The sequence below is a fragment of the Pelecanus crispus genome, chromosome 8, assembly GCF_030463565.1.
Source record: "Pelecanus crispus isolate bPelCri1 chromosome 8, bPelCri1.pri, whole genome shotgun sequence".
Lineage (NCBI taxonomy): Eukaryota > Metazoa > Chordata > Aves > Pelecaniformes > Pelecanidae > Pelecanus > Pelecanus crispus.
Window position 1 is genome coordinate 12,781,318 of NC_134650.1, and position 26,726 is coordinate 12,808,043.

Consider the following 26,726-nt stretch of genomic DNA (forward strand, 5'->3'; position numbering starts at 1 on the left):
ATGGACCGGCTCAGCGGTAAGGGGGGACGGGACGGGACCGGGACGGGCATCCCCTCTCCCCGCCGTTCCGGCGGGGAGAGGGGATGCCCGTCCCGGTCCCGTGGGGCTGGGGGTCGCGCATCCCTTCCCAACCAAGCTGGGTGCACCTCACCGGATCGATGTGGGCCCCCCAGCCCTGTGGCAGGGCCGGGTTGGGACACAAACTGGTACCAGTTTGCCTTTGCTGGTCAGATGGGAGAAAAGCCGGCGGCTTGCAAGCAAGCCTGTGGGGTGTAAAGCACTTGTTAGGGGAAGTTATGGTCGTAGAAAGGGAGGTGACTGGTGTTTCCAGATGGAGCTGATCGGATCCAGAGAGTTTCCCCAGCTGGGGAAGATGCTGGTGGTCTCGTAAAGCCATGGAGGGCCTGATCCCCACCCTTCTGGGAAGCGGCTGCGTTCCCACACGTGTGTGATTCCCGCCTGCAGCTTGTGGCATCAGGCTCACGTAGCTGTTAGGCTTTGATCTGGAATATGAATAAACCTGCCGGGGCTTCGGGCCAATTTTGCAGAGAAGGTCCTGGCTTTCTGCTGGGGCTGGCAGGTCCCTGGATGGGAGCAGAGGGAGGATTTCAGGGGGATTGCTGCTTGCTGCTGCAGAATGGTGGCCTAGGGCTGCAGAGGAGAAGCAGGTGGTGACATGGTGTAGCACGGGGGTCCTGGCCCTTGGCTGGTCCTCGGAGGGAGGTGCTGCAGCAGCACCAGCTAAAAATGATAACAGGGTGGGTCAGGGGCATTGCTCCAGCTCTGTGGGCTGGGACCACGCTGAAGTCCCAGGGCAGTTCAGGCAGTGCTGCGTCTGCAGCTCTGGGTCAGCACCAGAAAGACCTGAGGGTCAAGAGTTCCCCTTCCCAATGTAAAAGGATGGGGTGGTGTTTCCGCAGTGGAAACACAGTATGAAGATTTTGACTTTTGGGCTGCACCTCACAGTTTCGGTGCTCAGACAGCAGTGTCAGTGCCCAGCAGCCTGGGAGGGGACAGGGACGGTGACAGGGACAGCCTTACCCCATGGCTGCAGTTTGCCCTGCCTGCCAGCCAGACAGGGTGGCTTTGCTGGCTCTGAAGGAGGGTGCTGTTGTGGGAAGGAGAGTGTTGTCAAATGACACATGATGCCAGAGCTGTCCTTCAAGGTCCCAGAGGACCTCACCGATGGGGAGAGGGGAGAGCAGAGGGTCTCGACTTCCCCATTCTTTTGCTGTGTGAGCTGGTGGGAGGCTACCCTGTTTGCATCCCAGCCCACCCCAAAAATCAAACCTGGGACCTCATCACAGGGAAGGGTAGGGGGTACCCAGCACTCTGCAGAAACCTTTCTGGAGCACTGCGGAGACGGGCCCAGGCATAGTGCGGCCACTCCGCGTGTGGGCCCTGCCGGGGAGAGCCGCTCTGCCCTTCTATCCCCCTTCTGTGCCTTCTGTGGTAGCAGCAGCAGTGCCTGCCTGCTTTGTTTTGAGTGCGTGTAATGAATCGCTGTTGGCACCTGGATGGCTCTTTGCTAATGTAAACCTCCTCCAGACCCTCCTGCCCATCACCCAGAGCTGCTGGATTCCACTGGGGGCTGGGGCTCATGGAGGGAAGGTGTGGGGTCTTGCCAGGCTCCCTTCCCTAGTGCAAGGAGTGCTGGGTCCAGTGGTGGGTAGGAGTTCTGTGCCCTGTTCCCAGCCTCTGCCTGCTCTCTGGCAGCCCCTTTCTTCACCTGGAGCTCCGCTCAGCCCCTGATTTGCTCTTGCTTTATGATCCACCAGCTTCTTCATTGCTTTCCATGCTCCAGCTGAGCCTGCTGCCTTCCCTGGCAGGCTGGGCAGCACCCGGTGCAGGGCTTAGCTCTACACCAGCACCTAACCTGGGGAGTCGGTGCTCTGGACTGTTTGCGGAGTTGTTTCAGGTTGTGCTGATGGAGAAGTGCATGTGTGCGTGATTTGGGAGGTGATCTGTGCCACGAGCCTTTGCTCTAGCTGGGCTGTGCTCACACATCGGCTTCTCCTCATTAGTGACTCTTCCCTGACCTTTTGTGCCACCAGAATTTAGGTCCTGCACCAAAGTTATCTGGGGTCTAAATCCGGCAAAGCCGGCAGAGATGTGTCAGGGATAAACTTGGCTCCAGATCGCCCACAGGAATGGGGAGGCCATGGGGTTGGTGGGAGGGAGCCCGGATCATTCCTGACCTGCCGCCTGCAAGCTGGCAGCAGGAATCCTGCCTGCCCCGCGCACGTAGCCTGGTGGAAGGGGGTGCAGAGCGGGTGAGAAACACAGATCGGGCCAGCTGTTAGCACGCCAGGCAAGTGCCGAGCCTTCCCCCGCATTGCAGCCATTCCTTCCGCTGGAAATTCAGCTGCCCAGGGCCACCGCCTGTTTATAGCCAGGGAGCGTGCAGGGAAGGGGGCTGAGCCCACTGCGGGCTGCTTCAGCCCCACCACGCGAGGCAGAGAGGGGCAGGAGGGCAGCACTGGGGATGCCGATGCTGAGTGGAGCAGGGAGGCAATGGAGTAATTTGCCCCTCTGTATCTTCTGATATCCTTCTGGGTGCAATGCTACCCTTAACCGGGGGAAATGGGCCTCGCTGTGGGTATTGGATCCCTGTTGAAGCCAGCCTGGCTGCGCCAGAGGGGCACAGCCCTGCCCTGCCCTGCACATCACGGGTGCCCACTGCGGCAGGGGCTGCTGGAGAGGGGAAGGAGCAGGCTGGTGCCCTTACTGACTGCTGCGGGGGTAGTGTCCTCCAGCCAGGGACCCTGGGGACTGTCGTATCTGCCTGGGCTGTCTGGAAAACCTGCCTCTTTCCCGCGTTTGCTCTTGACCTGGAAATGCTGCTTTCCGGTGTAAATGTGCTGAGCTGCGAGGCTGACGCACCCTCTGCTATGGAGCAGCACTGAGGGCCGATGTGTCTTAAATCCTCTCGCCTGCGGCTGGCTTACCCCAGCCCAGGAAAACTTCGTTTAAGGTTTTGAAGAAGTTGTCTCATCCCAAACAGTGGGAAGGCTTTTCAGAGCAGGACAGGGAGTGACAGCTAGGCTTGACCAGAGATCTGCCTGTTGTTCAGTAGCCAAATAGCTTGCTGGGGACAGGAGATAACGATTTAGCAGACTGGAGGCTTGAAGTGATTTCTGGTATCCCAGACCCATGTCCTAACCCCTTAACCCTTCCCTACACCAGCTACTGTCTAGTCTGACACAGCTAAAGCTCTCTCCTGAGGAACACACATCTCCTCCTGCATATAAGGAACCTTCTTCCAGTGAAAATTAATGGCACCCCGTCAGTCCTGCAAAACATCTATTAAATGTCACTCTTCCAGGGCAGCAGCAGGACAGTTTGGTTGGAAACCTCCCAAGGAGCTCTGCATTGTCCCTGCCAGCCCTGCCCCGCTGCCGCCCAAACAAGGGGCTGGCACCCCTTGCCAGGGCACCCGCGGGATGGATAGAGCAGGCCCTGCCACCCGCGGGGAGAGCACCTGCGCAGCCACCAACAGCCTGCCTTTCATCACCCCGCAGCGCTAAAAGCGGCAGCATTTGGGGAGCTCAGGTCCCTCCGCAGACGCTGTGCTGATGATCTGCAGCCTCCGCAGAGGGGAAGGATGAAAATAACTTCTTTGGCCCTCCCTCCCCCAGGCACGGCTGCTGCAGCCCCTTCCATTTTTGCTCCTGATATGCCTCCCATCGCATCAAAGGCAGGCTCTTTGGCAGGCAAGGGAAAACACTGACATTTCGTAACAGTTTGGAACGAAAACAGATCTTTGCTGCAAGGGGTTTCCATACTCAAAGTACTTTTTTTTTAATTGAAGTGGGTTTCATGTGCATGCGATCCTGGAAGTGATAGGGAGCTCTGGGAGACACTGGTATGCTCTGATTGCTGGCAATTAGCAAGAGATGTGCATGGAGCAGCTTGAAGAATGGCTTCGGCTTTCTTCTGGGTTTTTTTGAACATTAAACCCACCCAACTTGGTGATGGGGAAACAGCCCCTGTTTGGCTCTTTGTCTGGTGGGTTCAGCCTCCCATTTTCATGTGGTCCCACTGTCATCTTACACTTTGGGAAACCAAGGTTGTAAAGGACAGAGCCAGGAATAGAAGTTACACAGGAACAGGTTTGATAGCTGGCTTTTGTGTCCTGGTTAAAAGCAGATACGGTGAACCAGTCCCGGCACTGACAGAGCCATTGGCAGTAACCAGAGCAGACGCATCTTCCCCTGTGCTCAAGCTTGTCAGCTTTCCCGCTGGGATAAACTGGCTTTCCTGCCTCTCCACCCCTGCCCCGCAGGGGTTAAGCGGGTAGGAAACGCTGTCTGCCGGTGGCCTTGCCTCTGCACCTGATGCTCAGCAGAGCTGGGCAAGGGAAGGAAACGGAAGGGCTGTTCTCAGCTGAGAAAATACGCTTATCCTGCCCTCCGAGGGTCCTCCGGGGCAGTACAGCCCCGGCCCCCGAACGCAGAGACCCTCTGCTGTGCCTGGCCTGGGAATATTGCTTTCCTGCAGGGACAGGGCTGACGTGGCCACTGAGAGCGTCCCAATTTCCCTGCCAGGCCAGAGGGGCTCATGCCCGGCACAGCTCCAGAGCTCCTGCGCATTGCTGGGGTCAAGGCAGGGATGCCCACAGATGCCTTCTAACACAGGAGGCTGGGTGCTGGGCACTTGTCTCCCTCCCCCTGACTCCATGGGGATATTTCTCTCGTGGGGGGGTCTGTGTTTTTTCCACCCACTGCCTCTGAAAAGAGGGTTCCGTGTTGTGCAACGTGGCGGAAAGCGTTTGGGAAAGCAGAGCTGGCTGGTGGCTAATCCACCAGCTCCTTCCTGCAAATCCCATGCCCTCCTTGTCCACACCCTGCTAGGTGAGGGTCCTGTACCCTCCTCTGCTTCTGAAGGTCCTGGCACAACCGCCTTGTGTGACTCTTCCTCCTAGAAAGATGTGTCAGCCCTGCCAGCCTCCCCCCATCTCACTCCTGTGGGTCGGGTGTTGCATCTGAGATGGTCTGGATCTTGGCTTCAGGGAAGGGGGATATATGGGACACAGAGAGCAGCCTTTTGGGATGCAGAGAGCTTTCCGCCCCCATCAGGTGTCCATTTTGGAGATTTGGGGGCTGGGTGGTAACGTGGCTGTGCCTGCCTGGGCGCAGGGTGGTGGGAAGGGCATGCCCGCGGAAGAGCCGTCATCAGCACCAGGATGCTGAGCCAGCAGGTTTCCCACCACAGTGCCTGCAATTAGCTGTAATTCCGGCTGTCCTGAAGGCTGAGGTTTGGTGGAGACCAAGGCCTACAGAGAGGTGAGAGCTTCAGGTCCCCCCAGCTCCAAGTTAGCTGCAGGCAGGAAGGTGTGAGCTGGGGAGGCTTCCCGGTGCTCTGCCCATCTCAGGGGTGGGCAAATGGCTGTGGCACTGGTCCCAGGCCCTCTCCTGGTGTCAGAAGGGAGCCCAGGCCAACCTGCTGCTCCCTGCACTGTGGAGTTAGTTTGGAAAAGGCCAACGCCAAAATTTTTGTTGGAGAAAATACAGTTTATTATGGGTTCTGACTAATCCTAACATCTCCCCTCTGCCTGAAGCTTGTTTTTTATGCATTACTCAGCAGGTCTCACCCCTGCCTGACTATTCCTTTAAAGGGCATCTCAAACCTCTCTTTTTCATTCATTATTTAAATGTGTTCTCCAGCCAGCAGCCTCTGAGCCCTGCTCCCAGGCTGGCCCGGCAGAACATCCTGCCACACACCCACTGAGGCTCGCACCAAGTTTTGAAATGTCACCTGGAAGCGCTGAATCTGGTCCACGCAGAGCTAATTGCACTGACTGGGCTGAGCTGTGGCTGGAAACAACTTGTACCTGGGGTTGGGAGCCCCCCGGGGTTCAGGAGTCAGGGGCAGAGGGAGGAGGCTGCCCGTGCCCTGCCTGGGGGCATGAGCAGGGTCACTCAGTGATACCTCACCTGGGTGCTTTTATTTGCTCGACTTCTTGCTGTGCTCAGCAGCAAGAAAGGGTGATCCAGAAACCATCCCCTCCTCCTCTGGGGTGGGGGCAGCTGTAACCTCATTGGGTTAGAGGGATAAAGTTTGCTTTTGGTGAGCTAAAGCAAACCACCAGTCATAGAATCATAGAATCGTTTAGGTTGGAAAAGACCTTTAAGATCATCCAGTCCAACCATTAACCTACACTACCAAGTCCACACTAAACCAATTAAGGGTAGACTAGACTAAACCATGTCCCAAAGTGCCGCATCTACCCGTTTTTTGAACACTTCCAGGGATGGTGACTCCACCACCTCTCTGGGCAGCCTGTTCCAATTCTTGACCACCCTTTCCGTAAAGAAATTTTTCCTAATTTCCAACCTAAACCTCCCCTGGCGCAGCTTAAGCCCATTTCCTCTCGTCCTATCACTAACTACTTGGGAGAAGAGACCAACACCCACCTCACTACAACCTCCTTTCAGGTAGTTGTAGAGAGCGATAAGGTCTCCCCAGTCTTCTCCAGGAGGCAGAGAAAGGACTGCGAAGCCATCAGCAGAGGGGGAACAGCCCCAGCAGCCCCTGGAGAAGGAGTCCTGCTGCAGCACGGGGCACTGGGGGGTCCTTATCTGCCTGGGTCACAGGAGGTGTTTGTGGGTGATTTAATCAGCCTGTTAATTATTACCTGTGCCGCTTGTGAAGCTTCAATGCAAGCTGCTACAAGGAAGGACATACCCTGCAGCCCAACAAGGGCTGCCCCGGGGGTTTCTTCCAGCAGCAATGCCAATTCAGAGAGCCTCAGACCCTCTGATGCCCCATGGCTCTGTTGGGGGCTCCCTGAGGAGGTGACACCCCTCCATGGGTCACCGCCCAAGGGGGCTGGGGCGCCAAGCGGAGCAGGCAGGGTGAGGGTGCTGCAGCCCTGGGAGAAGGCTGCAGCTCTGGGCATGTGGTTGCTGGCACCGAGGGGGAGATTCTCCACCCGCAGCCATGCTGTGAGCATGGGCATTGCCAGGAGAGCCTTGACCCAGCTTGGGGCTTCACTGCAGGGCAGCACCCCTCCCTCTGGGCCATGCTGCGAGGGGTGTGCTGCCAGCACCGAGCTGGGTGGGAAGGGAACCACCGTGATCCCCTTGTTCTCCGGTTTCTCCTTTAATCCAGTTATACAGAGAAGAGGCTTGACTGGCCCCACAGCAGTGAGCAATGGTTTCTGCAGCGTGTGAGCTGGCAGGGGCGTGAACACAGGTGATAATCTTTGCCCTATGCAAGCTCTGTCAGCTTGTAATTACACTTCTCTCTATTCAGGACTTCTGTTATCATGTGTAAGACTGTGGGGAGGATGTGAAACTGTCTCTCCTCCAGAAAAGAGTGCACTGGGATGGGGATGTTTGGGGTCCTGCTCCTGCAGCTGAATTCCCTGTGCCCACACTCTCAGCACTGGCTGGGTGCACTGGGCAGAGCACCAGCCCTGGGCGTGCGCCGCAGCTCCCCTTGCTCTTCTTGGCGTTTTGGCGGGTGGTAAGGACTCTGAGAAACTGCTTCGGCACAGAGGGCCAGGCTGAAGCAGGAGGACTTGGGGGGAGGGCGGCTGAGAGGGCAGCTCTGCCGCTCGGCCCCAGGTTGGACTTGCTGCTCAGCTGGTCTCTGCTGGGGCAGGCAAGCGGCTGAGAGCCAGGCTGTGCGATAAGGCTTTCTGCAGAGCTATTTTTACCAGGGAGATGAGCCGCTGCTGGCAAAGGCACTGGGCCGGACGCAGGACCCTTCACACGAGCACTGCTGAAAGCGGCTGAGCTGGCCATGCCACTGGGGACGTGCTGGGAAAGGAATCCCCCCCCGAGCTGCTGTCAGCATTGGGGTGTGTGTCTGGAGCAGATGGGGCCACAGATGAAGGAGGCTCAGCAGGCACAGCCAGGGCAGCCTTCTTGCTATTTAACCTCTCTGATTGCTCATCTCCCCCTCTCCCAGGGCTGGAGTGGGACGGAGGGGCCCTGCAAACCCTGCGGGCTCCTTCGTGTAAGGAGAGAAGCCAGTGGGCGACTGCGCTGGGAGGGAGAGCTGGTGGGGGACCTCCTGCCCCCTTCAGCAAGCAGTTTTCAAGTTCACCTCCTGGGACTGATTTTCCAAGGTTATCAGCTAAGGATATTAGTTACCGTAAGGTCAAGAAGATGAGATCCCCCGGAGATGTGCGTCCCTGCCCTGCCTGCTGCAGCCTGGCTTGGCGGGGCGTGGGGTGTACCGTGGGGTGGTGGAGAGGCAGCAGGGAGGTGCCAGGAGTTTGGGGGACAGTTGGTCAAAAGGTTTGAGGTTACCTTGTGCTTGGCAACGCTTGGGGATGCTGCGGTGCCTGAGCTGGGGGCCGCTGGGGGAGCAGGGACGGCTGCCGGGGTCCTGGGGCTAATGGCAAGGGGGTTAATCACAGCAAGGGGTGGGAAGAGGCACCAGCTGGGGCAGTGGGAGAGCCGCGAAGGATGGGGGTCTCCTGGCCACGCAGGAGCCGGCGCCAAGCGCTCAAGCTCCTGCTGACATTGTTGGATGCCGAGTCAGAGGCGCTCCCCCCATCCGCCCCACTCAAGGGGCCCTTGTTTCCAGGGAGGAGATGATTCATGTGCATCGAGTGGCCCCTTAGCAAATCTTCCACTGTTATGGGATGTTGTCAGAGCTCAAGTGTGATCATTAATGGTTGGCTTTTCTCTAAAAACCCTCCGGGCTGGAGCACACCAAGTTGCTCTGTAGCTGTACAGACAGCCGCACTGGGAGGAGGAGGTACTTTCCAGGCTGGCATTCCTGGCCCCACCAGCCCGTCCCAGTCATCCCAGTTTGCCCCAGGCCCAGCTGGTGATGGCTGGCCGGGAAGCTGAGCCTGGCTGGCAGGGATGTCCTGCTCGCCCCTGCCGCCTCCCTGGGGCTGAGCGCTGCCCTTCTCCTGCCTGCTTGGCAAGGCGTTCCTCCTGCCCGCACCGGAGGAGCCGTGGCCGCAGGCAGGGTGCAGGCAGGCAGCGGTCTGTCCTCCTGTCTTCTGCACAAAAGAACAATTCTGGGAGCGCTGCACTGCCCCCGCCAAGGCGCTTCCTCGCCGGCTGCACGCCTGCCTCCTCCCCATCAGAAAGAAACCTCCTTGGGAATGGGAATGGGAACAGGAACTGCCCCGGGAGCTCAGCAAAGAGCTCAGGAGGCCATGGCCTTCCTCAAGGAGCAGCAGCAGGGGAAAGTTGGCCCCGCCGGGGCGGGAAGCAGCGTGCTGGAGCCGGAGGGGCCTGCCGACACCCACTTGGGGCATCACCCTTGCAGCGATGCCTGCAGCCCGTGCTGGGGCAGGAGGAGGCTGGGGGCAGGCAGCGAGGTATGGAGGCACATCCCGGCGCCCGGGTGTCTCTTGCAGGCGGCTCAACATCAGCCCATGCAGAGAGCAGAGAGGTTTATTGGCTGCTCCAGCAGCGCTGGGTCTGTTTGTCTTGCAGGGTGGGCGACCTCCCTGCAGGGCCCCTCGTGGGGCTGGGCCATCTCTGCTGCTGTCACCGGCTGCTGGGGTAGCCCTTGGCTGTGCCCTCCTCCCTGGCCCGCACCCCACCTATTTATGGCATCCCAGGAGCTATAAACGTTTGTTTACTGCCGGTGGCGGCTCTAAGCAGCCCTGCGCAGGCAGGCAGGCAGAGTGTCCCAGGGCCCTGCCTGCGCCAACAGGAAGGATTTATTTTTGCTTGGTTTTTATTTTAGCTACAAACAATGGCCGTCACTCCCAGCATCCGATTTCCCCCCCAGTCCCCCTCGCCTCCAGGCTTCACCTGGCATGGGAGGAAGCATGGCCAGGGGCAGGCGGAGGACACGGGAGAGCCGTGGCTGCGGGGCTGCTGGCACCTGGGGTCTCTGTGCATGTCCCACTTGCAGCAGCCTTGCAGCGTTAGTGCTGCAAAACAGCATCTCCCCTCCCCGGGCTCTCTGTTGCGCTGTGGACTGTCTTTGCTTGGGGTGACAACCCCATGTGTGTTGTCTTATCTCTCCCCCTGCAAAAGCTGGGTCTGTACACCAGGAAACTCCTGCTTTGGCTTGGCCAGAGCCTCTTCCTCCTCCTCCTCCTCTTCCTTCTCTCTGCAGGTTGATGGAGCAAGACCTGATTTTTGCTCTTGTGACAGAGCAGAGGCCGGGGAGGAGGAGACGGGCTCTGCAGCTGCAAGCTGCGCCTGGACCCTTATCTCTGCACTGTGGAAGCAGGTCCCTGAGGGGGGGAGTGCTCGTGGGGTCTGAAAATAGAGTTGGCCTGGGAGCATGGTGGAGAGAGGTGCTGGAGGGGATGCAGCTCCTCTGCCAGCATCGTGCTTGGTGCTGCTTCTAGGGCAGGCTTTAGCAGCAGAAGAAATACTGCCCCGTTGTACTGAACAGCAGCAGCATCCTGGTGCTGGTGCCCTGGCTCACCCGTCCCGGCAGATCTGCCCTAGGTCCCCTCCGCCCACCCAGCCTGAGTTAGCTAATGCTAAAGCCATCTGCTGCCGCAGTTCCCGGCCTTCCCAGGCTGAGACCTTGCTGATGTCTCCCCATCAGGCTGCAAATGTGGAGAGGAGTGAGTTCGCAGGAGGGGAGGCTGGCATCGCTCCCTGTCCTGGGATGCCTGTGTCCAAAGCCTGAGCCCAGCAAAGCGGTGCAATCCCACAGGATTTCGGTTGCGAGAGAAGCTCCAGAAGAAAGCAGCAGGTGGGAGCCATTTGTCAGTGCCAGAGGCAGGCGCAAGGCTGGAGATGTCCCACGAGTGAGGTGGTGGCTCGGTGGGTGGGGGATGCAGGTTTCCTTTCCGGCTGCGTCACCTGCTTAGCACCCGTGGCCGCTCTGATGTTGTGCCGCCTTCCCCCCAGGAGCCCTTTGATGTCCTGCCTCCGCCTCTGTCCCCAGGCTCTGCGGTTTCATGCCACGGTTGTCAGAGCCCCCAAGGGCAGAGGTGTGCACCGACACCAGCACCCACGCACCCACCCCCAGCACGTGAGCCCGGTCCCCTGCCCGCTGTGGCGGGGGCACGAATGCAGGCTGTGTGGGATCTGTGCTTGCTCCTGCTGGCTGTTGCAGAAGTAAAGCCCTTGCTCAAGGGGTGACCTTGGGTCGGTCACATCAGCACCCGCTGCCCTCCACACAGCAACCCTGGAGCCATCTCCCCTTGCTTCCTGCAGCCACCCCATTAACCTTATTTAGGCTGGGAGCCTAATGAGCGTAGGAAATTAATTCTTTCCCTTCCTCAGCTCAGCAGGCCGCACACCCTCCTGGGATCACAGGCCTCTTTGACGGCTCCCCTCCCCCCGCCTTGTATTTTGGAGGATGTTTAACAAGGGAGACGGAGGGGACAGCTCAGCTGGGGGGAAACAAAGGCGCCTTCAGTGCTCGCCCTGCGTCGTGCTTCGTGCGCCCCGGCTCAGCGCTGGCGCTCGGGGCGTTGCCGATGAGCTCACCCGCCTGCCACGTCGGGCGACAGACCTCACTTATCGTCTGCTCTCGCTTCTCCTGCGCAGGGGGGGTCTCCTTGCACCCCTTGCCGCGTACGCTGCCTGCTTTGTCACTATTAGCAGAAACCTGCTTGCCCTTTTGCCCTCGGCTGGTCCGAAGCCTTGACACAGGAGCTGGTGGCTGTGATGGAAGTTGTCCCACACACGGCAGGGGACGGGGATGCTGGTGAGCACCGTGGCCTAGGCTTCAGTGTGCTGTGGGAAGCTGATGTAGGGTGTGTGCATGGTCCCCATCTCCTCTGTGGGAGCTCATGGCCAGCTGAGAGCCGCCTGAGCTGGGGCAGCAGGAAGATGGGTGTCTCCCTAGATGCTTGCAGGTGCTGGGTGGACAGGGGACATCTTGCTTTTTGTCCCAGCTGCTTCCTTGCTAGCCCCATGCTCCACCAAGCCCTGCAGCTACCTCCTGGGCAAGGCAGGGGAGGATGTCTCACCTGGAGACCACCATGACATGGCTGAGCAGGAGCCTGCTCCATCCTGCCTGTGCAGCGCTCCGCAAACACCCCAGGGAGGATTTGCCCCTCTTCCCTCCCTTCCTGCCTCTGCAGAGGGGCAGGGAGAGGGCCATGGGGTCGAGTGCTTACCCTCGCTCATCCCATGCATGAGGCGCTCTCATGGCTGGAGCAGGCCCGGAAGGTGCGTGCTGGAGGGGAGCAGCGAGTGGAGCATCAGCAGGACCTGGGTCCTGTGGCTGCCTGTCTGCTGTGGGGTGTTTTTCTAGCTCCGGGAGCAGGAGCCGCTCCCCCTGTGGTTGCCCTCTCCTGCTGCTGCCGGCTCCCCAGGCTTGCTTCCTCCTTCTGGAGCTCTGCTGAGGCTTCTCCCCTTGCCTGGGGGCTACCTGTCCCGGTTTGGCCTGCCCATGGGAGATGGGCGCTGGCAAAGCCGCCCTTGCCGAAAGGGCTGAGGCTGCTGTTTAGCTTGGCACTGGGGAGGGAGGAGGAAGCAGAAGGTCTGCGGAGATAGAAGCCCATCGGCCAGGGCGGCAGGAAGAGGCTTGTGAGCCGCATCCTGCCTTGTGTCCTGGGGAGGAGGGGATTTGGGGCCGGGCACTCTGTCTCCTTGCCCAAGGGCTCGTCTTGGCCAGGCACTGATCAGCATCAACCTGCTTGAGTTGGGTTCCCCTTCAGCTGAAAAGCTTTGAAACAGCAGCTGGTTTTACTGCACTGTCCCTGCTTTGGGCGGCAGTGCCAGCCTGGTCCCGGGGGACTCACTCTGTGCTCTGGGCTGTGGGTCATGGGGGTGGAAGGTGGGCACCCAAAATCCTGGGTCAAACCTGTAGCAGCCTATTTTTTGATGGGTGTTGGGCAGAGTGGATGCTTTGTTTGGATAGCGCCCAGCAGAAGCTTGTTAAAGAACATGAGTAACAAGGATCCCAGCAGCAGCAGCACAGCATCCTGCCCTTCCCCTGGGAAAGACGCCCCGTGCCAGCCCTTGCTGCCGCCCAGCTCTGCTCCGCTGGGGTCCTTACCCTGGCAGAGCCTGGAGGGGCAGCAGTGGGGACGGGTGCAGGCCGGGCAGGGTGTCCCCGATGCTCCGTGCTGCCAGGGCACATGTTCTTCCCTCCTTGCAAACCATCCCCATCAGTCAGCACGTCCGAGCTGCCTCTGCGGTCACCTCTGGCCTCTCCTCCTGTCCCTGGAGACCCAAAGCCAGCTGCATGCTGCCCCAGCTGTGCCGCGATGACTTTCGGTTGCTGCCAAGAGAAGGGATCCTGCTCACGCTTGTGCTGGAAGAAACAGTAGCTTTTTTTCTCCCACCCTCTGTAGCTTCCAGAGCTGCAGGTTTGCTGCTGTCCCTGAGCTTGGGCTCTCCAATGCAGGCTGTCTCCTGCAGGCACTGAACCCTGCAGGAGCTACCCTGGATGCCAGTGGAGCTGGCCGGGTGCGTGGTCCTGGGTAAAACGGGAGCTTGGCTTTGGATCCAGCTCAGTTTTGTCTTATCCTGCTCAGAGGAGATAAGGCACCGGAAGAGACCTGGGATGAGGATGTCGGTGCACGTGCGGAATTGGGGGTGTGGGAGCTCATGAGAGATTTGGAGTCCAGAGCTCGCCTTATTCAAGTCCTCCCCGTCCTTCCCATCCCTGGCCAACACGTTTTCCCAAAGCTGTCAGTCAGCTGCTGCCAGCACTGTAAATACTGCTTTCAGTGATGAATTTTTTTTTTTTGTAGCCCTGCTCTGATATGGAAACACCCAAGTGTTTTCTGGAGTCTTGTTGCATGGGTAACCCCACAGCTGCAGCGTGCTTTTGCTTCGTAATAACTAGGCCATGAATCACCATGTCAAAGAGAAGACCCACACTTTTATGCGTTGTGCCTGTAACGGTGATTTGCAGCAAATTCTCTTTTCCTGCTTTTTGCTGGGCTCTCTCCATCTCTCCTGCCTGGTTCTGTCTGCCGGGCTGGTGTTGTGCTCAGGTGCAGTGGCAGCCCAGGAGCTGGCAGGTGCTGGGATCTCACAGAGCGGCAGGAAAACGGATGAGTGGTGGCTTCTGGTGTGGTTCCGCTTTGCCAGGACTTCAGCTGCTCTGATCCTCTTGGCTGCCTCTAGGGCCATGTGTGTTGGGACTAAGGCTCAGCTCAGCCAAGTGGAGAGAGCCCGTCCTGTGCTGCAGTCCCTGTCCCCTCCCTGGGCACCTTTCAGCCACCTGTGTGGGGCAGGGACTGTCCCTTGGGACAGTGACTCCATGCCTGGAGGGAAGAGTGGGGTGGCCTTGGAGCGGTGTGGATGAGCTGGGTGGTACAGGGGAGGAGTGTCAGCAGGGCAGAGGAGCTGCTGTCGGTGAGTGTGGGGAGGAAGGCTCTAGCCTGTGTATGGGGACTCTGTGGAGGTGGCACTGGGCTGGGAGGTCACGGGTCATCTAAGGACAGCAGGGGAATATGAATGTCCCCCAGCAGGCAAGGGGTGGGAGGACGTCTCCCTAGGCAGTATTGCCAGGTGGCTCTGGAGATGGCATCTGGGTTTCCTTTCCTTCCTTCCTTCCCTCTGTCACCACCCAGTGCCCGTTACAGCGAGGGGGCACCGGCAGCAAGGATACGCTGTCAGGCAGAGGTGTAGTTTTATCTGTGTGGAAAAACATGTGTGCTGAGCTCTTTGATAGCAGTCCAGTAGTCCTGCAGAGCTGGTGTTTCCGTTCACGGGCTCAGCGGGCTGCATCCTGGCATCTACGTGCAGGTGGAAGGGCTTGTGCGTGGAAGGAGCACGTGTGTGCTTAGCAAACACCGCCTGAGTCATACTGGGCCAGCTGGGGAAGACCCCCATCCTGGAGTCTTCCACACATTCCAGCCCCTTCTGCTTTGTCTCAACCCCAGCACCCCAACACCACCCTGGCTGACGGGCTTTTTTCTGCTCCCCCCAGTGCTGGACCAGCTCCTGCCAGAGCTCAGCATCTTGCTCAAGCTGCTGGACCACGAGTACCTGAGTGCCACCACGCAGGAGAAGAAGCTGGCTGTCTCCACTATCCTGCAGAAGCTGCAGCCTCCCACAGGTCTGTGTCCTGCTCCCGCGGTGCCCAGTGGCTGTCCCTAGGGACAGTGGGTGTCCCCAGTAACTGCCCCGGGCCAAAACCCCAGTGGCGTAGGGAAAAGCATCTGCAGGGCAGGGATGAGCTGCCTCTGTGCCCAGCACCCAGCACCTGCTCAGCCCCCTTGGGGTGCTTTGCTCCGCACTCTTGCTTCCCAGCTTTTCCCCGCCCTGGGCGTGAGGGCTGGCTTCAGCCCTGCCGTGGCTGCGGGGGGGCTGTTCCCTGCGGAAACGCCGCTTCGCAGAGGTCTTCCTGCCTCCAGTTTCTGCTGAGCACAGGGGTTTCCGCGGGAAGGCCAGGAGCGCCGTGCACCTGGGGCTTCACAGCCTTCCCACTTTCCTGCCCTCCTGGCAGAGGGGGCAGGCAGCAGCATCCCTGGGGGGCTCCTCCACTCCCCGGGTGCGTGCTCCGGAGGAGCGCCCCATGGCACAGTGGGGTGGGCTGGCCTGTGTCCTTGGGTTGGTGTTTGTGGGGAGGAGGGGTACCGGTGCTCGCCCTGGCCACCCCTGGGCTGAGAACATCCCTTCGCTCCCAGGGAAGGATGTGGACTACATGTACGTCAACACGGCATCCCTGGGCAATGGCACCAGCTTCGTGGAGTCTCTCTTTGAGGAGTTTGGTACGTGTGGATGACCCAGAGGGACATGCCAGGGGTCACGCTGGGTGGGTGCAGTGCTGACCCTGGGGTCACTGCTGACCACGGGGGCTCTCGGAGCACCCTGGGAAAGGAGGGTGAAAGTTGCATCCTTGTGCCTGCGGTGGGCACCGTCACCCCCGGCGGTTGCTCCCATTCCCCTGAAGCTGCTTGGGGGTTGGACACGGTGGGGGTCCATGCATGCCCTGGCCCAGCTGCATTTACCAGCAGCGCCCATCTCCCAGCACCTTCCCAGTGAAGGGCCATGGGTGCTTGCCTTGGGGGTCCCTGGAGGACATGTTTGGGGAGCCCAGCTCTGGGGTTTCCTGCTTCCTTCACCTTCTCTGCTTACCCCCGTGCAGACTGTGACCTGCGGGATCTCCAGGACATGCAGGAGGAGGAGGGGGACACGGGTGATGGCATTGGCTTGGAACTGGCAAGGAGCCAGACGGCAAAAAGCGTAAGTCCCTGAATGCCCACCTGCGAGGTCTGCTCTGCCTGGGGAGGTGGTGGTGACCAGGGCTGGGACCCCTTCCTGTCCCTTGCCACAGCGGTAGCTGCTGAGACTCATGACCCTCTCTGCTGCCTGGCTAATGCCTGTGGTGTTTCTGCTGTAGATTCCTGTGGACCCTGCTCCACCGCTGCCCACCACTCCCCCGCCTGAGGACTACTATGAGGAAGCCCTGCCCCTGGGCCCCGGCAAAGCCCCCGAGTACATCACCTCCCGCAGTGAGTCCTGCTCTGCACTGGGGTGGCCAGAGGCAGGGGGGAGCCCCGCAAGCTGCCCGCTGCATGCCCCACCTGCCTGCTGCCTTGGCAAAGCAGGCAGCCCTCGGCAAGTGTGATGGCTCATCCCAGGGAAGGAAACGTTGCTGCTCCCACCAGCATCACCCCTGTCCTGCTTCCTTCCCATCCCGCTGCACTGTTATTGCAAGGAGTTGTTTGCTCTGGCTTGACTGGGAAGGGGGTGATGGGGAGAGGTCGGAGCTGTGGGGGGACCGATGCTGAGATGCCCTGGGAGGGTGTGCTTTGCTCTGCCCTAGCTCGCAGGCTCGCTGCTCGGAGCATCCCTGGGGGGAAACCAGGTGTAACAGCCCCAGCTGCCCTCTGCTTCCTCCACAGACAGCTCCAGCCCCCCCAACTCCATCGAGGATGGCTATTATGAAGATGCAGACAGCAACTACCCCGTCACCAGGATGAACGGGGAGCAAAAAAACTCCTGTAGGTAGCCGGGTGCCCTCGCCAGGGAGGGGAGAGCTTTGGCAAAGTCCAGCCCCGAGATGGGGGCTTGAGGGCTGGGCTGGGGGCCATTGGGGTTGAGGCTGGAGGACCTCTCTCATGTCAGAGGCTGCTGGGCAAAAAGCAAGGAGCGTGGAGCGCTGTTTGTCATGCAAGCTAGAGCCCTCCTGCTGCAGAAGGGATGTAATCAGTGCCGTGTCTGTCACCAGCATGGGGAAGGGGTGTCCCTGCCTACGCAGCTCTTGCGCCCTGCGTGAGCTGCCTCTGTCACGGTGGAGTAGAGCTGGGGCAGGGACACCACTGTGGAGCCCTAAGCAGAAGGTGTGGGACAGAGGGCCAGCATGTGACCCTCTGTTGCAGGTAGAAGGTTTAATCCAGGCTATCAAAGTTTGAGGCTTGCAAAGAAATAAGCCAGCCCAGGAGTTTGGATAGATGCACCTGGGACTGGCATTTGGCCCGCGAGCATCCTGCCTGGTTCAGAAGGGAAATGGAGATGGCTGGGGTCAAAACGCTGCTGTTTTCAGAGGCTGACATGGAGTCCGTCCATCGTGGCGCCCAGCCCAGGCTTTGTGCTGGAGCCCGCCGGGCACAGGGAGCCCTGGCAGCACATGAGTATGCCTGGCAGGCAGGGCCCCGGGGTGCCGTTTGGGGTGACTCGCCTGCTTCCTTCCAGACAATGACTCGGATGCGATGAGCAGCTCTTACGAGTCGTACGATGAGGAGGAGGAGGAAGGGAAGGGCCAGCAGCTGACACACCAGTGGCCGTCGGAGGAAGCCTCCATGAACCTGGTGAAGGATTGTAGGATTTGCGCTTTCCTGTTGCGCAAGAAGCGCTTTGGACAGTGGGCCAAGCAGCTCACCATCATACGGGACAGCAAACTGCTGGTGAGCCCAGAGCTGGTGGGGAACAGAAACCCACTGGCGGGCTGGGAGGGAGGTTGGGTCCAGGCTGAGAAAAACCAGCACTATCCAAGCCAAGACCCTACCCCAAGGCTGTGCAGAGCACATGCAGGGGCTGCCCTCACTTCCCTTGCAAGCGAACGGAGGGCTCCCTTCTTCTGGGACCCCACAGAGTGAGAGGGCACCCCGCAGCCCTCCGCCACCAAGGCTGTTGCAGAGACTGAGCCACCTCCATCTGTGCCGCCTGTGAGGGACCCTGAGAGGCACCCCAGCTCTGCCCGGCACAGTAGCGGGACAGGCAGGTTTTGGCCGAGCCCTGAGTGGTACCCTTTGCTTCCCCTAGTGCTACAAAAGCTCCAAGGACCGGCAGCCACATGTGGAGGTGGCCCTGGGGACCTGCAATGTCATCTATGTCCCCAAGGACGGGCGGCGCAAGAAGCACGAGTTGCGGTTCTCATTGCCGGGGGCCGAGGCGCTGGTACTGGCCGTGCAGAGCAAGGAGCAGGCTGAAGAGTGGCTGAAGGTACTGTGGGGGGCCGCAGACCCTCCCTGACATCCTCCCTGGCTCAGGTGGGGAGGGGGCTGCCCTGGGAAAGGTCTTGCCCCCATGGAAAGGGAAGGGGGCTTTGCGCCTGTCTCTTATCGGCTGGGGAGCGCTGGCCAGCCACTTCCCAGGGCCTGGGCATCTCCGGCGCTGATAGCCCCTGCGGGGTGGGGATGTTTGCTCTCCCCCTCCTCTTCCCCATGGCCCTTTCCTGCCTTTGTTCGGGGTGGGAGGCGGGGGCTGCGGGGAAGGGGCCACGGGTGGGAAAGGAGCCTGTGCGCACACCACAGACCCAGCTGTCACCCCAAACGTGGGAGAACGGGGTCATTTTACATGGCCTGGGCAAGCCACGCTGTGCCTGCCTGTAAAGCAGGGGGTCATGAGGTGTCCTGTGCTGGCAGGGTGACTGTGCAGCTTGGCACCCAAGTCCCTCACCTCTGAGATTTCCAAAATCTCTGACAAAATCGGCAAAACTGGTTGCGGTTTTGAAGGGGTCAGGGTGTGTGTAATCCCCCAGGCAAGGCGGGCTTGTGCCCCAAGCAGAGCTCGCCGTCCTGTCCTGCAGAGACCAGGACCTCTCCCCATGGTTCAGCCTGGCTCTGGCAGCAAGACAGGAGCATGCTGAGCCAGGGAAAGTAGCCCTGGCCCTCGGGTCCATTTCAAGTGGCTGCCTGGGGCTGTCTCTGCAGGTGATAAAGGAAGCCAGCAGTCTGGCAGCAGGCGGAGTGGAAGCACCCACCTCCCCCGTGATGCCGTGCAAGATGGACCTGGATAAGGTGATGGTTTCTAACCGCCCTGCCGAGGTGCTGCGTGGGGCTGCTGCAGCCGAGCTCCTGGAGCTGTGTGAGGAGTCCTTCCCATCCTCGCAGCAGCTCTACGGGGCTCATGGGGCTTCCCGCTGCTGGGGATGGGGAACGGGGCTCCCCTGGTGCTGGGGAATGTCCCTGCCCTGCGCGGGAGGGACGAAGGGTTGATAGTGGCCATTGCTGGGGCCTGCGCAGGGGGACACTGCTGACAGGGTGCCTGCTCTGCTCCCCCCGCAGCGGCTATCGCAGGAGAAGCACACCTCCGACTCGGACAGCATGGCGACGGGCGAGACCAGCTCTCCGGTGGCCCGCAGAGAGCCCGGCGAGCACGGTACAGCCCCTGCCCCCAGCCAGGCAGGCTGTCCCCCCGGCCGGGGGGTCCAGCTGTGTGCACCACAGCTGAGGAGCATCCTCTCCCTGTAAGGGGGGATGCTGTGACATGTGCCGGGGGCACACAGCTACCCTGTCCTCCTTCCAGGGAAAGGCAAAAAGAGTGGCTTGGCTGACCTGAAGGGCTCGATGAGCCGGGCAGCGGGGAAGAAGATCACCAGGATCATCAGCTTCTCCAAGAAGAAGCCTTTCCCCGAAGACACACAGACCTCCTCCACCGAGGAGGACATCCCCTGTTGTGGTTCGTGTGGGCCAGGGGCAGAGATGGGGCTCAGCTCGCGCGGGGCCAGGAGTGGTGGGGAGCTGGTATCCTTGCCCCCAGCCGGGCCATATGGGGGGCAGGCAGGGGGTAAGGGGGCAGTGGAGTGGGGGCAAGCTCACCGAGCTGCTGGAGGGCTGCGACACTGCGTCAGGCTATGAAATGGTACCCAGTCCCATCCCTGCAAATTCCCGTGGTGTGTGGGGAGGGGGTAAGAGGCCACCCATGTCCTCCCAGAAAATGGGCCTGGGTGACTGTGTGGCACTGAGCTGGCACCTCACCTGGGTCTGGGGGGTCCCAGCTGGCTCTCTGTGGGGAAACTGAGGCACAGAAGGACCAAACAAGTAGGGAGCCATGCTGTAATCTCTGGGCAGCTCTGTCTCATTAAAGCCTGCCCGAGGTCTGGCTCCGCAGGCACTGAGACCCTTCCCTCGGCCCTGCCGCCCCCCAGGCTACCTCAGCGTCCTGGTTAACCAGTGCTGGAAGGAGCGCTGGTGTCGCCTGAAGGGCAACACCCTCTACTTCCACAAGGACCGCACCGACCTGCGGACCCACGTGAACGCCATCGTCCTCCGGGGCTGCGAGCTGGTCCCGGGGCTGGGCCCCAAACACCCCTTTGCCTTCCGCATCCTTCGCAATGGGCAGGAGGTGGCAGCACTGGAGGTGAGCGGGCAGTGGGGTGGGCAGGGTGCGCCGGTCCTGTGAGGAGGGGGTTGCCAAGCTGGGGGAGCATCTCCTGTGATGATCAACACTTGCATGCAAGTGGTGCCTTGTTTTCCCCTGCCCTGCACATTAAGGAAGCCCAGGGCATCGTTTGGGTGAGCTGGGGGCAGCCGTGCAGGTATTTGCAGGCTGGAGGCAGGGAGGAAGCTGGCAGGGCTAAAGCGGGCAGGTTGCAGGGGGTGGTTGGGGGTTTGGGACTGGGACCTCCTGCATGTGCCTGTGTACTTTCTCTTGGACCCTCCTAAGTCTTGCACACACAGTTCGTGTCAGAGGGTCCTTCTCCACAGCGGGGCTTTGTACTAGGAGGCAGGAGCGAGGGTGAAAGGCCGGGAGCTGGGCATGCACCCCAACCCTTTCTCTCTCCTGCAGGCAAGCTGCTCCGAAGACCTGGGCCGCTGGCTGGGTCTCCTCTTGGTGGAGACAGGCTCACAGACGGCACCGGAGGCCTTGCACTACGACTATGTGGATGTGGAGACGATTGCTAACATAGTGACGGCTGTGAGGCACTCCTACCTGTAAGGCTGTACCCCCGCTGTGCCACGGCTGGGAAGGGGCTGTGCTGGGGGCAGAGTGTTCAGCTGGGGATGGTGATCCTCAGCCCCGTGTGTTCCCTAGAAAAGGCATGGGCTGGGACATGGTTTGTGCTGTGATCTCGGGGACAGCTGGTGTCCCAGGGGTTGGCGGTTCCTGAAGCAGGGCAGTTTCCCTCGGGCAGGATAGAAAGCAGAAGGTGTTTCATCAACACTGATGAAGGACTTAAGGGATATGCATGGTAGGGTAGGGTAGGGTAGGGTGCTTGTGAGTGAAGCTGGGAGAGCAATGCAGAAAGCCCTCTGAGATGGAAGGGCTCACTGGGGGGCTGGCAGGGATGTCCTGGAAAGGAAGACCCCATCCCTCCTCCCACAGGTGGGCCAGCTCCTCCCAGGACCACCGGCCAGACTCCTCCCGCGTGGTGTACGATGACGTCCCCTATGAGAAGGTTCAGGTGAGTGTGGCTCAGGGGCTCACCCTCTCCCATCACTGTGGCCAGGCTACAGAAGATGCCCCGGGGAGCCTTGGCTGGGCCGCGATGGCCCCACGGGTGTTTCAGCACGCTCTCCCTCCCATCCATGCCACAGGCTGAGGAGGAGCCAGGGCGGCCAGCAGGAGCCCAGGTGAAGCGCCATGCCTCCTCCTGCAGCGAGAAGTCGCGGCGGGTGGACCCACAAGTCAAAGTGAAGAGGCACGCATCGAGTGAGTGGGGGCCCTCAGCCACAAACCACAGTGGAGGGACCCTGGCCAGCATGGGAGGACGCTGTTCTCCCCCCTGGGGGTCTGCGGCCAGGCTGGGGCTGGCTGGCTCTGGCACACGGGTGATGGTTTCTAATGTGCCAACTCAGCTGCACAGTGGGTGGCATCGGTGCAGCCGGGGCCAGAGCCTTCATGACAGGCTCTCCTTGTGCATGCAGATGCCAACCAGTACAGGTACGGGAAGAACCGGGCCGAGGAGGATGCCAGGCGATTTCTGACGGAGAAGGAGAAGCTGGAGAAGGAGAAAGCGTCGATCCGCAGTGAGCTGGTGTTGCTGCGGAAAGAGAAACGAGAGCTGCGGGAAGCCATGAAGAGCAGCACAGGTAGGTTGCTGCCATCTGAGGGCTGCAGCTGAGGATGCTCAAAGGCACTCCGCTACGGGGGGGAAGGCTGCGGAGCTGGGTTGGGATGGGGACGCTGGGCTGGCGGTGGCATTGTGGCCGTGAGCGGGGCTGGCTGCAGCGCGCTGCCGGGCTGGCAGCCCCATCTAGCGTCCCTACCCAGGAGGATGGGTAGCTTTGTGCTGAGCTGGGCACACTTGTGCAAGCAGGGTCGAAGCTGCAGGACCTGGAGCAGCGGGTGGCGGTGCTGGAGGAGCAGTGCCGGCAGAAGGAGGAGTGCCGCGTTGACCTGGAGCTCAAGCTGACCGAAGTGAAGGAGCGGCTGAAGCAGTCACTGGCGGGAGGGCCGGCCCTGGGGCTGGCTGTGACTGGCAAGGCTGAGAATGGGGTATGCACCCCTTCTTCCTCGCTCTCGTGGCTCCGGCTTCCCCCAGCAGTGGTGCTTGGGGTGGCGGGGGGAACAGCAGCACTTGGGGAAGAAGGGACATCCCTGCTGCTTTGTCCCACTGTGGACAGAGGTGGGAAGCAAAGTGTCAATTAGGTTTGGCCACATCAGTTTTGACCTCATGACAGTTTGTGCTTTTTTTTTCCCCCCTTGTCTGTCCCTGCTCCCTGGGTCTTCTAAATCCTCTTGCTTCTTACTCCCCCTTTTCCACAGGAAGCTACAAACAAGCCAAACGGGAGCCCCCCTGAGCACTTGGTCCCCGTTAACTGTGCAGCCGAACTGAGGAAGAGAAGTCCCTCCATCCTCCCTGCCAACAAGGGAAACGTGCTGCGGAAGGCCAAGGTCCTGCTTCACTCCTCCTCTCCTCCCCGGCCCCATGTGAAATCTCATCCTCTGTCTCGCCTCCCTTCCTTGACCATGAAATTTGGGGACCGGGGATGCTCCCTACCCCAAAAGCAAGGGTTCCCTGCAGCTAGGCTGGCCCAGCTCAGTGGCACTCACTGCTGGCATGAGCCCAGAATGCAGGGAAATTTGGAAGGTGCAGGGCTGGGTGGGCAGAGGGGAGAGCATCACAGAATCATAGAATGCTTTGGGTTGGAAGGGACCTTTAAAGGTCATCCAGTCCAACCCCCCTGCAATGACCAGGGACAGCTTTAACTGGATGAGGTTGCTCAGAGCCCCATCCAACCTGACCTTGAATGTTTCCAGGGATGGGGCATCTACCACCTCTCTGGGCAACCTGTTCCAGTGTTTCACCACTCTCATTGTAAAAAATTTCTTCCTTATGTCTAGTCTAAATCTACCCTCTTTTTACTTTAAAACCATTACCCCTTGTCCTGTCACAACAGGCCCTGCTAAAAAGTTTGTCCCCACTTTCTTATAGGCCCCCTTTAAGTACTGAAAGGCCGCAATAAGGTCTCCTCGCAGCCTTCTCTTCTCCAGGCTGAACAACCCCAGCTCCCTCAGCCTGGCCTCGTAGGAGAGGTGCTCCAGCCCTCGGATCATTTTTGTGGGCCTCCTCTGGACCCGCTCCAACAGGTCCATGTCCTTCTTGTGCTGAGGGCTCCAGAGCTGGACGCAGCACTCCAGGTGAGGTCTCACCAGAGCAGAGCAGAGGGGCAGAATCCCCTCCCTCGACCTGCTGGCCACACTTCTTCTGATGCAGCCCAGGATACGGTTGGCTTTCTGGGCTGCAAGCGCACATTGTTGGCTCATGTCCAGCTTTTCATCCACCAGTACCCCCAAGTCCTTCTCCACAGGGCTGCTCTCAATCTCTTCATCCCCCAGCCTGTACTGATATCGGGGGTTGCCCTGTCCCAGGTGCAGGACCTTGCACTTGGCCCTGTTGAACCTCATGAGGGTCACACAGGCCCACCTCTCCAGTTTGTCCAGGTCCCTTTGGATGACATCTCGTCCTTCTGGCGTGTCAACCGCACCACTCAGCTTGGTGTCGTCTGCAAACTTGCTGAGGGTGCACTCAATCCCACTGTCTGTGTCATTGATGAAGATGTTAAACAGCACCGGTCCCAGTATGGACCCCTGAGGGATTCCACTTGTCACCGGTCTCCATGTGGACATTGAGCTGTTGACCACTACCCTCTGGATGTGACCATCCAGCCAATTCCTTATCCACAGAACAGTCCACCCACCAAATCCATATCCCCCCAATTTAGAGAGAAGGATGTTGTGGGGGACTGTGTCAAAGGCCTTACAGAAGTCCAGGTAGACCACATCCATAGCTCTTCCCTTGTCCACTGATGTAGTCACTCCATCATAGAAAGCCATTAGGCAGGACTTGCCTTTGGTGAATCCATGCTGGCTTTCTTGAATCACCTCCCTGTTCTCCATGTGCCTTAGCATAGCTTCTAGGAGGATCTGTTCCATGATCTTCCCAGGCGCAGAGGTGAGGCTGACAGGTTGGTAGTTCCCAGGGTCCTCCTTTCTACCCTTTTTAAAAATGGCACAATGTTTCCCTTTTTCCAGTCACCAGGGACTTCACTTGACTGCCATGACTTTTCAAATATCATGGAGAGTGGCTTGGCAACTACATCGGCCAATCCCTCAGGACTCTGGGATGCATCTCGTCAGGTCCCATAGACTTATGTATGTTCAGGTTCCTCAGGTGGTCACAAACCTGATCGTCTCTTACAGTGGGAGGGGCTTTACTCCCCCAGTCACTGTCTTGCTGTCCACCCACCCGAGAGGTGTGGGAAGAGAGGCTGCCAGTGAAGACTGAGGCAAAAAGTTGTTGAGTACCTCAGCCTCCTCCTCATCTGTTGTTCCCAGTTTGCCAGTCTTGCTCATCAGGGGGGGTACGCTTTCTTTGACCTTCCTTTTCTGGCTGACATACCTGTAGAAGCCCTTATTATTATTCTTTGCATCCCTTGCCAAGTTCAGCTCCATCTGCGCCTTGGCCTTCCTGACCCCATCCCTACACAACTGGGCAGTGTCCCTATACTCCTCCCAGGATACCTGTCCCTGCTTCCACTGCCTGTGCAGTTCCTTCTTGCCCTTTAGTTTGACCAGCAGGTCTCGACTCAGCCATGCCAGTCTCTTGCCTTCCTTTCCTGATTTCTTACACCTCGGTATCAAGAACTCTTGTGCTCTATAGAAAGCATCCTTAAAGATCTGCCAGCTCTGTTGTGCTCCCTTGTCCCTGAGGGCAGTTTCCCAGGGGGTCCTACTGACTAATTCCTTGAACAGCTGTAAATTTGCTTTCCTAAAATTCAGGGTCCTGACTTTATTCTTTGCATGACCCATACCCCTCAGGACTGTGAACTCCACCAGTGTGTGATCACCACAGCCCAGGCTGCCTCCAATCCTGACGTCACCAATTAGCTCACTTGTGTTGGTGACCATCAGGTCCAGTATTGCATCCCCTCTGGCAGGGCTGTCTATTACCTGGCTTAAGAAGTTATCCTCAGTGCACTCCAGGAGTCTCCTGGATTGCCTGCAGCTCACCATGCTACTTTTCCAGCAGTTGTCAGGGTGGTTGAAATCCCCCAAGCAGGACGAGAGCCTGTGAGCGCAATGCCTCCTGTAGCTGGAGTAAGAAGGCTTCGTCAACAGGCTCCCCTTGATCCATCTACAGTGCCCGGGGCAGCAGTGACCTCAGGCTTTGAAGATGCTGGGGTGGTCCAAAGCCCCCAGTAGGGAGGGAGGTCCTTGAAGGGCTCAGCACTCGCTTCTCCAGCGATGTCTCCTCATCCCCCCCTTTTTTTCCTTTCTCTGCAGGAATGGGAAAAGAAGCAGACTTAAGCCGGGCTGCAGGAATGCCTGCCAAGCCCCCACCGGACACTGGGGCTCACGGAGGAGCTACAAGCCCCCTTTCTCCAAGGCGCCGGGAGGGTGCTGGGAAGGCATGGGGGGAGAGACACCCTCCCACGCCCCGCCACTGTGGCACCGTCTGCCTCGTGGGCAACTCTATAAACCATGGGGAAGGGGGCGGGGGGGAGATTTGGGAGGCGGGTGGGGGAGTCCTTTGTGGATCAGGGTCGCATACTACTGGGAAACCCATCTCTGGGGGAAGCCTCCCACAGGGCCGGGAGTTCGATACAAGGTGTGTGTGCCCGTGGTGGTGCATAAGGAAGGAGGGGAGAGGCCAGGGGCTGGCAGTTGGTGCTGCCCAGCAGGCGCTCCGACTTACCAGGATCAGTGTGTGCCACCCTGGGGACGCTGGAGGCCAGGCTAACACTTTCCAAAGTGACCGTGGACTCGTTGGGGATTTTTGGCTGCCTCGGTGTTGGGGTTCATGAGCTGCTCAGGACCAGACACTTTGGAGACACCGATCATTCGCCCTGCTCACTGCTCCCAGCTCCGCAGGGCCTCATCTCAGGGTTCCTCACGTCTTGAGCTCGCTGTGCTTCGACGAAGTGCCCTTGTCCAATGTTTCCTTCTTGTCCTCCAGGCAGTAAGGGTGAAGGCACGCTGGCTTCCCTTGGGAATGAACTAAGCTCGAGTGTCAGCATTTGAAAGCAAATTAACAGTGAATACCTTTCAACCTTGCTAAACAGCTTAGAAGTGCTGCAAAGGGCTGAGGCTGGAGGCAGCCTGGCTCTCTCTGCCCTAGCCCCATGCCAGCTTTCGGGGGAGCAGGGAAAGCAGGGGGTTGTCTCCTGGCCAACAGCGCATTCTCACTATTGCTGCTGCAGTCAGACACGGTTTGCCAAGGCATGTGGTCAAAATGGAGTGAAGGGAAGTTTA

The 26,726-nt window shown here is 59.5% G+C and overlaps 1 protein-coding gene across 1 annotated transcript; it reads left to right on the forward strand.

The window, feature by feature from the left end:
• On the forward strand, window positions 1-25,781 carry AFAP1L1 (actin filament associated protein 1 like 1). Its single transcript, XM_075715632.1, has 19 exons — window positions 1-16; window positions 14,788-14,916; window positions 15,488-15,571; window positions 15,949-16,046; window positions 16,204-16,315; window positions 16,709-16,807; window positions 17,499-17,710; window positions 18,069-18,248; window positions 18,959-19,045; window positions 19,313-19,406; window positions 19,554-19,706; window positions 20,176-20,387; window positions 20,817-20,962; window positions 21,354-21,432; window positions 21,566-21,680; window positions 21,896-22,060; window positions 22,288-22,466; window positions 22,737-22,865; window positions 25,758-25,781. The coding sequence occupies exons 1-19, from the start codon at window positions 1-3 to the stop codon at window positions 25,779-25,781; spliced, it is 2,313 nt and encodes a 770-aa protein (XP_075571747.1).
• The last annotated feature ends 945 nt before the right edge of the window (window positions 25,782-26,726 follow it).

Coding starts and splice junctions, on each gene's coding strand:
- AFAP1L1 (XM_075715632.1), top strand. Junction 17,711..18,068: donor TACGGGACAGCAAACTGCTG/GTGAGCCCAGAG, acceptor TGCTTCCCCTAG/TGCTACAAAAGCTCCAAGGA. Junction 20,388..20,816: donor AGGAGGTGGCAGCACTGGAG/GTGAGCGGGCAG, acceptor TCTCTCCTGCAG/GCAAGCTGCTCCGAAGACCT.